Raw genomic sequence first — 14884 nt, forward strand, 5'->3', positions numbered from 1 at the left:
GAGATATTATCCTTATTCCCTTGGGGTACCCGTGGACCCTATCCCCACCAGTCTTTTTCTTTGTCAATTCCAGCAGTTCTCTTCTCTTCTGATCATATACACACTTGTACCAGCTTTTGGTTGAAATTACTTGCCACATGAGAAGGGCGAAAGCGAAGCACAATCTTTTCTTTTCTTCTCTTTTCTTTTGAAAAACTGGAGGGAATGGAGCACCTTATTCTCATGAGAACCTTTTGGGCTGTGGTCTGCAATCTGATGTCTTAGAACTCGCCAGCCTCTTCTCTCAGATTCCTCAATGATATATCTTAGTTGTGCAGAACCAATTCCAGTTTCCACTGCATGCGTTCCCTGCCTCTAGTTTGCTGAAATGAAAGGGCAACATTGGTGGTCAATCAGTACTTGCTAGGATCCCTGCTTATCGTCTGTGATCACACGAATTATATTGTTTCGTCCTGCACTGTTGGGTTGTATGTATTCATCAGAATTGAAGCGAGAGACACAGTACGGCCTAAGGATATCGGTTATGTGGACAAAGCTTAACTTCCCTTCTTTTGACTGCAGGCATCGCGAAGAAGAATTGCATAAAGCTTTGCATAGAGATAAAGCGAAGGTGGCCATTGTGTAACACTCTTTGATGCCTTCTTGGGACTGCACAAAGGCAACGAATGGAATAACGGAATAAGCATAGAATTCCCCTTTGTCTCCTTTGGTAAGTTTGGCACCTGTTGAGCTACTAGGGCAAAGGGATGGTAAGGCAATCTCATAGGCTGTATCCCTTGTGAACTTTGAAGCCGGTGCTGCAACTTCACTGTTCTACATACGGCATCCAAAAGCCAGCTTAAAATGAAGCCCTAGTTCTCGGAATGCGCTGTATGTATCCTCCTTTTGCTTTATGCTTGCACTTGTTCTGACCATGATTTGTCGTCCTCCATGCAGAGATTGCTTCTTACATGAGAAACTGCATCGCCTTTGCCTTCCAGATGGCTGTGCCCCCACAGAACTACCTAGTTATGATGCATACGTCGTGAGGACGCATGATTGCATCAGCGTAATTTCTAGTCCTCCTAAAGACCAGATCATCGAAGAAGAAAAGGAAAAGGGTTAGCTGCATGCTGCGGCATCTCTAGGCTCTGATGTTTCTCGGAACTTAGTAATCTGTTTCTATCTTTGATGATAATAGTACGATGTGCCTGATTTATCGTTATCATTTTGTTTTTCCTTGATTCTTTTGTTCTTCTTGGGTTTATTCCGTACCTGTTTAACTTCTTTTCATACCTTAATATAATGATATGCATCCAGCAGTGAACCTGGTGTGATAACTGATAACTGAAACTGTTGCATCACGGCTGCTCCAGGTTTGAAGTTAAAGAGGCGACACGTGCACCAAGGATGATAACCAACTCCATATTGCACATTGCACTCGAGTACTGAAAAAGCTTGACGAGCTTGCATAGGCAAAAAGGAGGAGGTGTGGCTGGCCTGCGCTTTCTTCGAATTATGCTCTCGTTGCTCTGTTATTACGTGGACCCATTGAACTCTGCTCAAAGTTGGTAAGCAAGGTGAAGGAGCCCCTGAGTTGAGTGAGATGGCGGCATCTATACCATGCCTGTACCTCACTGTAGAATACAAGAATTGAAGCGAGGTGTGCGCTGCATCTGTTCCGTTCCGAATAGCTGCAGGATTCCTCGAGCTAGCATTGGCTCTCAGCTGTCAGCAAAGATCATGAATGATCATAGCAAGAAACTGAAACCACGTATATATTCCTTGGGCATTGGTTCGCGGGCGAGCGAGAGAATAGAAAAAAAAATTATGATTTGGTACCGTAACTTTTGCTCTCCCTTTTTTTTTCCCGGGTTCCGTTGCATATTATTGGGCACGGTGCAGTTTGCACGGACACATTCGGCTGTTACTTGTTAAGTGTTTGGTATCGTATGCTTTTGTTTCTCCCCCGTCTCTTTGCAAGCAAAGCTCACGAGTCTGGAAAGCTAAGCTCGCTTTGATGCATCATCATCCTGTGCAGGGCAGGGGAGGCGGCCGGGCAGGCTCTCGTGACAAGGAATATGGGAAAGCGGCCGGGTATTGACAAAGCTAGAGGGAGGAGGAATCAGAATCGCGCGCCTTTGTAAAGATGAGATGAGATGGAATGTGCATGCGTGCGCTTCATGGAGGGAATGAGCTAGTATTAGCTGCTGGACAGAAACCGGCATGCTGCAGGTGAGCAGCACAAACTGTATTCCGTTTTTATCTTGATGCTCAAATGCCTATGGGCTGCAAAAATAAAGCAGCGCTAAGACGAATCAAAAATCTTAATAGTTGCCAGCAGATGCAGAATGAGCCATGGGAACGATACCAGGACCGTGCAACAGCGAACAAATTAAAGAGCCTAACCAAGACAAGGTCCCAAATCGTAGCCACCAACTGCAAATGAGCAAAGACATGCCACATCCAGAGCATCATGCCGTCACGCGCTTAAGCTGAGGCCTGTAGCTCTAATGGCTGTGCCTACTAGGCTATACTGACAAAACGCTTCAGGGATACACGGGCAGGACTGGCGGAGTAACTAAAATGTCTATACAGGTACATACAATACAATTCACTTTCCGACATCATAATCGGGCCACAAAAACTAGTCATACACTATGCGCCACAAATGTTTTGAATCTTCTGCTGAAGACAAGGAATTTGGGGGTTGCTTGGGGCCTACTTTCTCATCTGTGTCAAAAGATCAGCTGGCGGTCTTCCAGGTCCACTTGCTCCAAACGCCAAGAACCCAGCCCCTTGATTACCACCAAAGGATCCGAATCCACCACCTTCAAAGTTCAAACCAAACAGGTAGTGTTAGTTGCCAGAAACGTGCAGCTGACAGCATCAGCCTCCAAGACAGAAGGGAAAAAAAGGAGTGTGCGCAAGTAAATTAAGGAAAGTGGCTGCAGAGAAAATTGAAATAACATCAAGAATGGCAAAGCTTCAAAATATCACCAAGAAAGATAATTTTTTTCAGTTTAAATACAATTCCAACAGAAACACAAAAGCATCTGTAAAAGAATGTTAAGACATTCTCTTCCTGAGCTCCAAGACTACATCAGAGTGTACTTGCAGATCACAAACCTAACATTTGAGTTAGAACATATTCCAAAGGAAGGTCATGGAGACTGATTGATAATTAGTATTTAGTACTCTACACAATGAATACTACAAACTGATTGAAACGGGTAATGAATACTACAAACTGATTGAAACGGGTTTAAGGATTACTGCTTGAAAAATTGCCTAGGAGACTTGAAATCAACATAGTATTCCTAAAGCTAAAGACCTTATTATATTTTTTTGGATAGCCAAAATGAGTAGACCATTATTCCTGACAAGTGAGCACAAAATTGTTTGAAAGCCTGGAGGAGCATAGCCATTATATGCTAGCATTTTCTTTCTAGAAGAAACGTAACACAACCTAGCAGTTCAAATCCAAATACAAATAGTCAACTGAACAATGAAATGAGTCTAGGTCTATTTAACTGCCAACATCTAATGAAACTTAAAATTGAAGACCACAGGTTAAAAAATTAATTAGTGTCTCGGTGACGTGTCTCAACACAAAGGCACGAGTGCAAAACATAGATATACACGCTATCACACATTAGCATTTATCCAAAACTTCCAAAATTAAGTATAAAACATCAGATATCTTACCACTGCCAAAGCCACCGCCCTGGGTGGCACCTCCAAAGCCACCACCAGATGAAGCTGCAGCAGCAAAACCACCACCAGATGAAGCAGCAGCAGCAAAACCGCCACCAGATGAAGCTGCAGCAGCAAAACCGCCACTTTTGGAGGCAAGAGCAGCAAAACCTCCACCAGTAGCAGCAGCAGGCAAACCGCCACCTGCAGAGGGAGCAGGCACCGGAAAGCCCCCACCTGCTGCAGCACCAGCAAATCCAGCATTACTTGAAGATAAAGAACCAAAGCCCCCAGATGTAGAAGCACTAGCAAATCCACCAAATCCTCCAGAACCTGCACCTCCTAGCTGGCGCGACTGTCCAAAAGAACCCAGCACTGATCCAAGCGCTTGTTGAACACCAAACTGTGCAGGCTGCCCAAACCCTGACTGCTGGCCAGCCCCAATTTGTGCAGGCTGCCCAAATCCTGACTGCTGCCCAGATCCAATTTGTGCTGGCTGACCAAAACCGGACTGAATTTGTGCTGGCTGCCCAAATCCAGCTCCAATCTGTGCAGGCTTCCCAAATCCTGACTGCTGGACAGATCCAAGTTGAGCAGGCTGTCCAAATCCAGTAAGCCCACTTGAGAATGTACTGGAAAAGGCACTGGAGCTAGTTGACTGAGATGGCTGGGCTGGCTGGGCTGAAGGAATGCTCAGCGATGCTGGCCGGAAAAGCTGTCCTGGACTGGTTGTCAAAGTAAATGGTGTGCCTGAACTTTTATTGTCAGATGTACCAAAGGAGGTCCCAAAAGGATTAGACTTTTGAGGACTTGAAGAAGGCTGAGACCCGAGACCGAACCCACAAAGGGCTCCCAAATTGAGTTCGGCACTTGCGGAAGGCACCTCCTCTTCCATATCATCTTCATCGGTTGAGATGTTGTTTGGTCCTACATCTTTTCCTGTAGAAGTGACAGCTGATTCTGCTGTTGTTGGAGCTGTTTTAGGAGCAGAGACTGGAGTAGAAGGCAAACTGGAACCAGTTGTTGGAGGCGGTGAAGGTTTGCCTTCAGTGGTCGATATGACTGAACTACTCGCAGAAACTATGGTACTAGTTACCTCTGATGTAACCGTTTCAGGTTTGGCCGCATTTTTACACAAGCCAGACGACAAATCCTTAACAGGTGTTGGGATTGATGGTACGGAGCTAGACAAATTATCCCCAGTTACTAATGAAGAAACTTTTGGCGTTGATTTTTGCACTGAGCTAGATAAAATATCCGAAGTCTTTGCAGCTGATGCTTGCATAACTGATGAGGATGATGTAGCTGAAGAGGAAACAGTCGGCTTTATGGAATATAAATTGGTTTGTGTAACAGACACTGGAGAGAATGCAGGAGGTTGAGATGCCACCTTGGGTGTTTCTTTCACAGTGTTATGCACAGCATCACTAACCCCATTAAGCTGGCCACTCTTCTCATGTAATACAGCAGGCTTGGAATTTTCAGAAGTGAAAGATGATTTGCTAAGATCTCTAAACATGTCACCCTTGCTCTGTGGAGAAGGACCCAATCCTTTTATGTTCCCCAAAGATGGCATTGCCTGATTATCCTGTCTGTTCTTCATAGTTAATGTAGACAAATCTCCAGACTCCCCAGTTAGAGTTTTCACAGACAGTGGACTCTGAGGTGCTTTCGCAGTCGCCATCGATGGAGCCTCCGTGTTGGCATTGCTTTTAGGGGTTATAGTGGTTTTGAAGGTTAAAGTATTTGACTTAGGCACAGTATGTGTTGCTCCAAAAGATGAAACATTGGATGAACTGATACCATCTTGTGCACCCTTATGTGTGTAACCAAATGCTGGTGAAGATGGTGCCAGTTTTGAAGATTGAGCAGTGCTTTTCATTTGCCCTGGTAACTCAAATTGTTTTTGCTCTAAGCTTTGAGATGGCCCAGTTGATTCCTTTACCCATTTGAACAACGGGTTCTGTTGGGATCCTGATGGTTTTGCTTTTACATCTGAAATCATCAAAAAAAATGTTCGAAGTTAGAAAGTCGTAACGAAGACTGATGATTTAATAAGAATCTCCATGATACTAATAAAAAGCGCAGAAATTGAAGTCGACATGTAAAAACTTACCTTCACTCGGAGAACGCAGTCTGCTTGCATATGATTCTACTATAGAGGAATTGGAGCTACCGCTTGACTTTTCCTGCGATATAGCTGCCATTTGAGAATCAAATATTTTCTTGTTTGACCTGAATGGCAGATCACTGCTGATCTTGAGGCGTTGTTGTTGTGCTATTCTTTTAACAGTAGTTTTCTGAGGTTCCAAACTAGCCAGGCTCTAAAAAATTGACAAATAATTTGTAGTCAGATTTACTGCTTATCCGCCAAATGAAGAACAAGAAAACAAGAAAATAAGATGGAGGGGGAGGGGGAGGGGGCGGGGGGATGCAGGAAAGCATAGTATGTAATAAAAAAACAAAGACCCCCATCTTCTTTCCAAGTCACATGCATGTTACATGACAAATGTAATGTTTTTGGTCTACTAGGTTCAGTAATTTACCATATCCAGTGATTCTCTCCTCCTTCGTGCAGTCTCAGGTTCAACACTCTTGGAAGGCCCTAATACTCCCTTTGAATGCACATTCACTGACGGAAACCGCTTAATTGACTTAGAAGGAGTGCTGCCTAAAAATTTGGTCGCATCAGTTGTGTGGGCTAAACCAATTGATTCAAACAACTCTTTGGTCACTGCCCCTCGCTTCGTAGTAGGAGAACCTATATTTAATGCAGATATCTGTTTTGAGAGGCATTCAGATAGTTGCTCAGCTGCTGCCAATTGCGAGTTCAGTGCATTGTACACACTGGATAATTGTGTATAACTGAAAAAGTAAAAGCAAAATATCAGTTAAAACATCATACTCATAAAAGGATCCAAAAAGAAAAAGAAAAGGTACACGAAACACATATATGATTGGAATATAGGGTATGTAAAGAAAAGGGATTCTACGTAATCCCTTTGATTGGAACAAAGCATTAAAAGGCTATTTGTTTGCCATCCATTTGACGATACTCACAAAGTACATATGAAATTTGTAGCAAGATGGTATAACAGTCGAATACCTCGACCTTGACTTATTAGAATAAATGGCTCTACGACCAGAAGCCAATCTTCCTGTTTCACTTGATCCGTTCATCTCCAGATTATTGAAGTGCCTCTCTAGCTCGACTAGCTGATTTGTCAAATTCTGTATGACAAAGAATCTATTATTCTCCTCCGATATCATAGAAACAAACGAAGTAGGTCAGAATGTCAGATGTTGATACCTGGTTAGCTTTGAGAATATTTTGCCTCTTTACTTCAAATTCTGGACTCAATTTCTGACGGTTCCATATATCCCAGTACTGAGTATCTGAAGATTGGCTGACAATTCCTTTCATGTAAGCTTGCCTAGCAGAAACTGAAGAGAACAAAGAATAAGGTAAAATATCAGCACACCTTTTTTTTCTAAAAATATACATAACTTGAAGGCAAGTCTTTTTTCTGGTGGAAAGATCTAGAGATAATCAACACATCGATTTCTCTACCAGTCTACCACAAGGAAATGTAGCTTACTCATTTGCAAATGAACCAATACAGCAAATTAAACTTGGTTATTAATCAAGAATAATCACTTATATTTCTTCAATATTATGGTCAGATCATGTAGGCAAATCATTTGTAAATGTATTTTTGCTGATTATATACTACAAACAACTTAAAAAATGATATAAACTATCTATCCTGCAAAAGCATACTATTATGATCAAATAATTCTTTACCGTGTGAAGGTATGAAAGAGAGCAACAGGTAAAATCGTGTAGATCATGTAGGCAAATCATTTGCAAATGTATTTTTGCTGATTATATACTACAAACAACTTTAAAAATGATATAAACTATCTATCCTGCAAAAGCATACTATTTGATCAAATAATTCTTTAACATGTGAAGGTATGAAAGAAAACAAATAAGTGAAATCATGTAGCTTGTTCTAACTACTTACTCAAAACTAGCAAAAAAAACATATGAAAGGCTCACCTTGAAACATCTTGTTCCTCAGATCTTCAAGTTTTGAACATTGTCCCTCTACTTTGTTCTGGGGATTGAAACAAGCACATACACATTTAGTAACAATTTTTGAAACAGAATAACAGACAACACAACAAAGAGACCATTGAGGGAGGAAGAGTAGGGAGCGCTCGCAATTATGATATACCTTGAAGACCTGCAACAACTCCAAAAAGTTCTGCAAACCATCCTCAAACATAGAAAGAGGACGCTGCTGGAAGGTTATGCAGGCATCTCTGAAACCACCATCCTTTTCTATGTATGCTAGTAGGGCATCTAGTTCCTTCGTCATTTCATTTATCTGTAATGAAGGGGAAAAACTTTAGTCTCCAAGAAAGAAGATGCCAAAGTATGTAAAGATGTTAGGGTGATGCTCCAAGAGGCAACAAAATATAGGTGCATTCATTACTTGAAATTTTCCTTGCACTGATGATAATATTTCGTAGGTACAAGTAAAAGAGAAAAATAAATAATAATTAAACGCGTTCAGTGATCTTACACTGTAAAACTTTTTAGACACGTCTTCTTGAGAATCGAATATTGCGCTCATCTTGGAGTTTCTAGCATAGTCTACTGGTGCTTGCGTCCTGCTGTTATGTGATTTGCCCATAGTTTGCTGTGACAGAGGTGATCCATGCAACAAGTGAGGTGCTTCAGAGTTTCCTGCCCGATACCCACTTGATGAAGATCCAATTAGGGAAGGTTTAGCTGGTGATATGGATGGTAAAGGTCCAGGACTTAAGGCAACTGGAGGACCAAATACTTTCCCATCAGCAGTGTAGCTGGTTTGCGGCGAAGGATTTCCAAAACAAGCTTCATTTCTTTCTCCGATCTTGGCAGGGACTGATCCACTAGAGGCGATAAATGATGATTTGAAACTATAGCCACCACCATCTTTATTGGAGTTCTGAGATCCACCAAATGTTCCCACTGATTGGGTTGAATCCAGGCCTCCTTTACCACTTTGGCTGTTTCCAAAACTGCTGCTGCCTGGTCGGAAGAAAGGAGCTAATCCACTAGGTGCCTTGCTTCCTGTTGGATTCTTGCCTTCATTGTTGACAGTAGAAAAGCTGAAAGACATTGCAGGTTTTGTGTTTCCTGTTAGTGCTAAACTAGGTGCGGTTGTGAGTGCGGCAGTCACATTCAGTTGCTTGGTGTCTAATGGCTTCTTATCGGAAGAAGTAAGCAACGAATTGCCAGTTGTTTCCTGTTCTTTTGAAACTAAGGAACTATTTTTCACATCCATTGATTCCTGCTGGTTGCTACCTGCAAGGTATAAACAAGTATAGAAGGGTACTTTAGTTTCCAAAGCAAAGTGCAACTTAGAACCTCTTGGGTAGCAGCCTTTTACCTGTTTGTGCACTAGAGGGTTCAGCACCATGTTCTGTAGGAATACTCTTAGATACCGAACCTGTAACACTTGGAGTCAACTCCTTTTCCGATACAGTTGCAGGTGAAATCTGTTTTTCACCACAGTCCTCATTGGTAGACAGAGTAGTATGAGGTAAATCAGAAGGGTCCGAAATCCTAAACAATATAGTGTCAATACAAAAATGTGTCCCCAACAGAAGTTCAATATTCAGAAGTTAAAGTAGTTAAAGTGACCAAATATTTAACTATATAGCAACGCAAAATCAATAAAAAATACTTACCTGGCAAGATAATATAGAACTAGTTTGCCTTCACCAGTCAAACAGAGTAGAATATGTTGAGGGGCAACCTCCTTTTGTTCAGGTCCAACTGTTACAGTGATCTTTTGAAATAATGAAACATTCTCAACACCAAACCCTAGTATGACATTGTCATCGCCATTCTCTGAAATCATAAAAGAGGACCAAACCAGTTTAGACTTCATTTTCAAAGAAAAGCGCAGTGGGTTCTAAAAGCCATCGTTTTCTGGTATAGGATTCACCTTGCAAATCAATCCTAGGACTGTATTTATCCTCCAACATTTCAAGAAGTTTTACAGTTTTTTCCTCATCATGTGTGGACGGCCACTTTAGAAGGGAAATGTGTTCATCAATGCTCTTTCTATTCGAAGCCACCACGAGATCCCTATAAATTGCGAAAATCCACACACACATGTTTCAATCACAGAAACGAAATGCAAACAGAACCTAGCAAGTAAATAAATATCACCATGTTACAGCAGATAGGCGCAAAGGGGAGGACCTTACCCGACAGTGTCTAATGTATTAGTGATACCGAAGTCCAACGGCAGAAGCGACACCAGCATAAGAAGAAGGAAAGGCTAATACTCTAAGGCCCCATTGCACTTTCGACACATATTAAGGAAGTGTCTAATCAAGGTAAGAGAAGACAAAGGTTGCATGGCTAAACCCTACTAACATATACATTTAATTGTTTCATGTCATCATGCTTATCTATTGCTATAGGGGTAGTAGATGGAAAAATACTCATTATATGCTCCCCCTTGATTTCTGCAGGGGATTTATCTAATGGAAGTTGAAAAATCACGCGGTAAATGGGGGCCAATAACATGACTAGTACTGTGTACAGCTGCATGCCTTTAATTAGGTGAGCTGTTGGTGATTGGGACCACATCATTGGTATTAATTATCAACTGTTGGAAGGAGGAAGAGAAAGTATAAAGAAATTAGGATCCATAAGATACAATCGACAGGATGGGATGGAGTTGGAGTTGGACCATGTGCACTAAAGTGGGAGGGTGTAAAAGGCATAGCCATTGTGCTTTTATGTTCATATAGGAACAGCAGAGGTCGGTGCATTCTACAAGATTTGTTTGAACAACTTATATATCCTTTCGCCTCATGTTATGGACAACAATAAAGTTAGCATACACCATTAACTTCATGTAAAGAGCTGCCATAAATGGCCAACAAACAGTAACTTCATCTAAATGGATGAATGTACGGATCAAGGATTTCCTTCCTGGAACCAATCCCCTTCATGATAGAGTGTAGGCGTAACAAGATTTTTGGTGTAAATATTGTTTAATACCACAACAAATACATGCAGGAAATTATTTTCCCATATCAGTATTGATAAAATCCTGTCCAAATAATTGCCTTCCAAGTTCAAACATACATTCCGAAATATTCAATAGAGATTTTCAAGGCCTAGGTTCACATACCAGCGATGCAGACAACCCAATAACAGATTAGGTCCAACTCCAGATGGTAAAACATCATCCAGCATGCCGTTGAATAAATCCACATAGGTATAAACAACTGGCTTGCCTGGGCTCTATAAGCGCATTGCAAAAGTAAATCGCTCAGTTCAACCAACAGTGATATATTTGTTAGGAATACAAAAATTGCATAAATACATTCTGTAACCCTTGCCAATAAATGATATGAGAATCAACCAATTTTAGAGTTTATGTTTTGTTATCCAAGTTCTTGGAGTTAACATATGGGTTATCAAGACCAAAGCACAGAAAAGGTCTTAACTTGCAGAAATTCCAACCAAGCATATTAACTTTGATGAATGACAAGACTACAACACTCAAAATATACCCTAGGAACATGATTTGCCATTTGCCGCGACATATGCATACGGTCATGGCCAAACCATATCTCTAGCTATTGAAGCAACTTCATACGAGCATGTTCTTAAAATTTGCAAATGAAACTTTTGCTAAAAAAGCATAACATGTGATATGAATCCCATGAGAGAAAAGAAGGCATCTAGAGGACCAATTAACCTCACAAAATGTGTTTTCTTCACTCCTTATAACTTGAACAAGATAGCCTTCTTCGTTGTCGTCTTCATTCAATCGAACACAACCGATAACAATACTATCATCACGTATCCAGCCAATGGAATCCACTGGTAAAAAATGGAAAATCATCAACAATGAACAATAATAGTACATACTACATACTAAACACGATTTCATATAGTTCAATCATGCAGCTGCAAGTAAAACCGGTAATGTAAAAAACAAAATGATGACTCTATGTCCCATGTATACATCTCAATGGTCATGGAGCAAGTGTACAAACTCAGTTTTCCAACATCATTGGTTCTTCGAATGATTGTACAATCTGAAAATGATGATTGTGTGTAATTGTACAGGATGTCTCACAGTTTCCTAAGGCTCCAAAATTTTATCATTGGTTCTTCGATATTTGTACAGGATGACTGAGGAAAAATATACAACAATGAAGCCTTTTAGTCCCGAGCAGGTTGGGTAGGCTATGTGGAAAAATATATATTCAGAAAATAACAGTTCCACTAATTAGAGCATTTTATTCTGTATTTAGGGATTTTGTTCAGAAAATAACAGTTCCACTAATTAGAGCATTTCATTCTGTATCTAGGGATTTTACAATATAGACTACACAAGAAAAAGGTGTATGGTTACCTTTGATGGTAGTGCCCTCTGAATCACTTTCATCAGACCACAACTGGAACAAGAGGGGCATGCAACATGTTTCCTTAAAATCTGATGATAATATGGTAAGTTTGTTCTCTCTTGCAACGGCAATATGATTTCCTTCCTTGCAACAGTCAACTATATAAATTTAAAACAGATATTTCAGATTGAGAACCGAAACAGTAATGATTAACTTCAGTTACAGCATCCTATCAATGATGGTTTGTTAAAGAACTAACTTAACAATAAAGCTAAAGCTTCAAAGGAGAATGCATAATGACCTTGGAATTAGCAATGCATTCAAGATTAATATAACATTGTGCATCACTATTGATGTACAGACCTCTGATAAATTTAATGTAGTCAGTCTTGCTAAGAGCAGAGGCTTTTTTTTTGTTGTTGTTGAAGCACTGTTAAGAGTAACCATTAGAGAAAATATATCAGGGGATTACTCTATTGGCGGTGATTGCAATTTTCTTTATTTTGATCCTTGGAATGTAGTATGTGGAAGTAATGGACGTGTTTTAATTTGCCCGTATCAACTGTAATCATCATAGAACATTCTCTCCAGTCAAAAAACAGGAGCAATTCATACTTCTGAGTTTAAATGGAACTAATTAGTATGTTATATGGTGTAGATATTAGAATGCCGGTGTACGCCATATTTCACACATTAAGAATATTCCAGTAGAATTCAGGATGCATGCCTCAAATATAAATGTAGTAGGAATAATATTAGAGAAAAAGACATGAACCTGCATCAACATTTTCCATCACATCCTTGAGACCTTCGCCCAAACTCCCATGACACAGCAAACCACCATTCGATAGTACAACATATGCTGCGGAGGCATGATTTAACCACTTGAAATCTTTCACAGTGCCAGCTCGCCCCAGGCTACATGATGAGGAAGGTACCACATCCTGTATTGCACAATTACAAAGAATCGTTATAATCTTGATGACAAAAGCAATAACACTTTCTCTGACATATAAACATGCAAACATGCTAATGAACTAAAAAGAAATCAGATCAGTAAACAGCACAATACAGGCCTTGTGAGTGAGCAGAGACGCCAAGGAGAAGAAGTGGATCTCAGTGTCCGTGCAGGCGGCTAGCACGGAGTCGTCATGGGAGAGCGCGAGGAGGGAGACACCGGGGAGGGGCACGTCGGCGATGCAGCAGTCCTCCGCGCAGCGGGTGCTGGCCTTGCCCTTGTCGCGCGCCTCCTTGCTGGCTTCGATCAACTCCTTGGTCCTTGAGGCCATGAACCCTGGGGATCGAGCGAGAAACCCCAGTTAGTCGGTGAGATAGAGGCGGGAATGCCGAGCGGGGCAACCCTTCGGCTCGGTGAATATACCGTTTGGGTGGGCGAGGAAGACGGCGGCGTGGCGGTCGGAGACGGCGAGCGGGCGCGCGGGAGGGGACTGGAGGTCGAAGAGCGGGAGGGGGGAGGAGTCGGTCGGGAGGAGCGGGATGGGTTCGCCGGCGAGGCGGAAGACGAAGTCGGTGGTGCCGTCCTGGTCGCCCTCGACCTCGTCGGAGAGGTCCAGCTCCCGCGGCGCCCCCATGACCGGCGTGCGCGTGGAGGCGGTCGTGGCTTAGGGTTTTTTGGGCGGGAAGCGGGAGGGGAACGCGACGGATTTCGTAGCTGGATTTGGCGTGGTCTGTAAGCAGAGTGACCGCCGCGGCGGAGGAAGGATGATCGATCCCCCCGGCGGCGATGATGGTGGTGGGTTGAACTGGCTTTGGGCCACGAAATAACGGACCATTTGAGCTGGGCTTTCTGATGCGGGCCTTCTGCTGCGCTTTAGCCAGGCCAGTAGCCCATGGGCCTTGTATTTGGCCCATCTGCATCGCAAATGTAAAAAGGAGAATTTATTGTTCTGAAATTTGTATGTACAGCACCTGGAGTATTGTCATGGAAGCCGCTCGATCTCGACACATGCGGCTTGTTTGGGACAGCTTATGGACCAGCTTCTGAACAATTTTAAACCGCAGGCTGGCCAAACGCTCCGCTTCTGGGCCAGCTTCCCCACCAGCGCTTACGGACAGGCCCGAGGAAACGCGCTGGAACGAACAGCGGGAGCGGACCAGCTTCCGCGCAGCTTATGCGGTCAGCCTCCCTCTCCACCCATCTCTCTTCCCCAATCCAATTCCTCCCGTACCCGTGACCGAAGATGGCGACGAGCTAAGCGGCCCGACCCCCTGCGCCGCCCCACGCGCCGGCCGGCGCCGCCCCCCCACCGGCGCCCCCCGCGCCGGCCCCCGCGCCGCCCAGCGCCATCTCTAGCTCGCCGAGCCGCGCAACTCCAACGCCATCTCCAGCTCCCCGAGCCGCGCAGCTCCGGAAGCTCTCCATCCCCATGCTCTAGCCATCGAATGGTAGCCAGCTTCTCTGTTCTTCGTCAAGAACGTACCGCTCGTCGATCTCCCCCACCAGACCATCTTGGTCCAATTACTTTCGTGGTGAGCACCTCCACACCATCCTCTACCATCCCCAACCCCCGGCCTTCCCTTTCCCTACCGGAGTAGAGCTCCCCACGAGCTCCCAGAGCTGCAACCATGGCTGCTCGGGGCGGACAACCTTCCACCCCGTTTCCCATGCCCGGAGTCCCCAGAACTGAATCCCCTCACCCTCCTCTCTCTTCCCGTACCCTCGGCTCCGAGAACGGAGGCCGGGAGCGCCACTCCGGCGAAGCTCCGGCGAGCTGCCACCGTGGGTGCTGGCCGCGCCGTCCGAGGACGACGT

General features: G+C 43.3%; 1 protein-coding gene and 1 long non-coding RNA gene across 2 annotated transcripts; one reads left to right on the plus strand and one right to left on the minus strand.

Annotated features, from left to right (window-relative positions):
* Positions 1-2324: 2324 nt before the first annotated feature.
* Positions 2325-13859, minus strand: LOC112882991 (nuclear pore complex protein NUP214). The gene is made up of 18 exons (XM_025948193.1): positions 13493-13859; positions 13188-13405; positions 12887-13055; positions 12120-12269; positions 11457-11581; positions 10884-10996; positions 9681-9823; positions 9421-9583; positions 9120-9295; positions 8268-9034; positions 7917-8069; positions 7739-7796; positions 6986-7119; positions 6782-6906; positions 6222-6540; positions 5792-5999; positions 3688-5670; positions 2325-2810 (listed from the first exon to the last, which is right to left on the minus strand). The coding sequence occupies exons 1-18, from the start codon at positions 13701-13703 to the stop codon at positions 2701-2703; spliced, it is 5325 nt and encodes a 1774-aa protein (XP_025803978.1). The 5' UTR covers positions 13704-13859; the 3' UTR covers positions 2325-2700.
* Positions 9830-12174, plus strand: LOC112882994. The gene is made up of 3 exons (XR_003226743.1): positions 9830-10508; positions 11831-11940; positions 12076-12174. It is a non-coding gene; the product is annotated as an uncharacterized LOC112882994 (long non-coding RNA).
* Positions 13860-14884: the final 1025 nt, after the last annotated feature.

Source organism: Panicum hallii, chromosome 2 (assembly GCF_002211085.1).
Source record: "Panicum hallii strain FIL2 chromosome 2, PHallii_v3.1, whole genome shotgun sequence".
Classification (NCBI taxonomy): domain Eukaryota; kingdom Viridiplantae; phylum Streptophyta; class Magnoliopsida; order Poales; family Poaceae; genus Panicum; species Panicum hallii.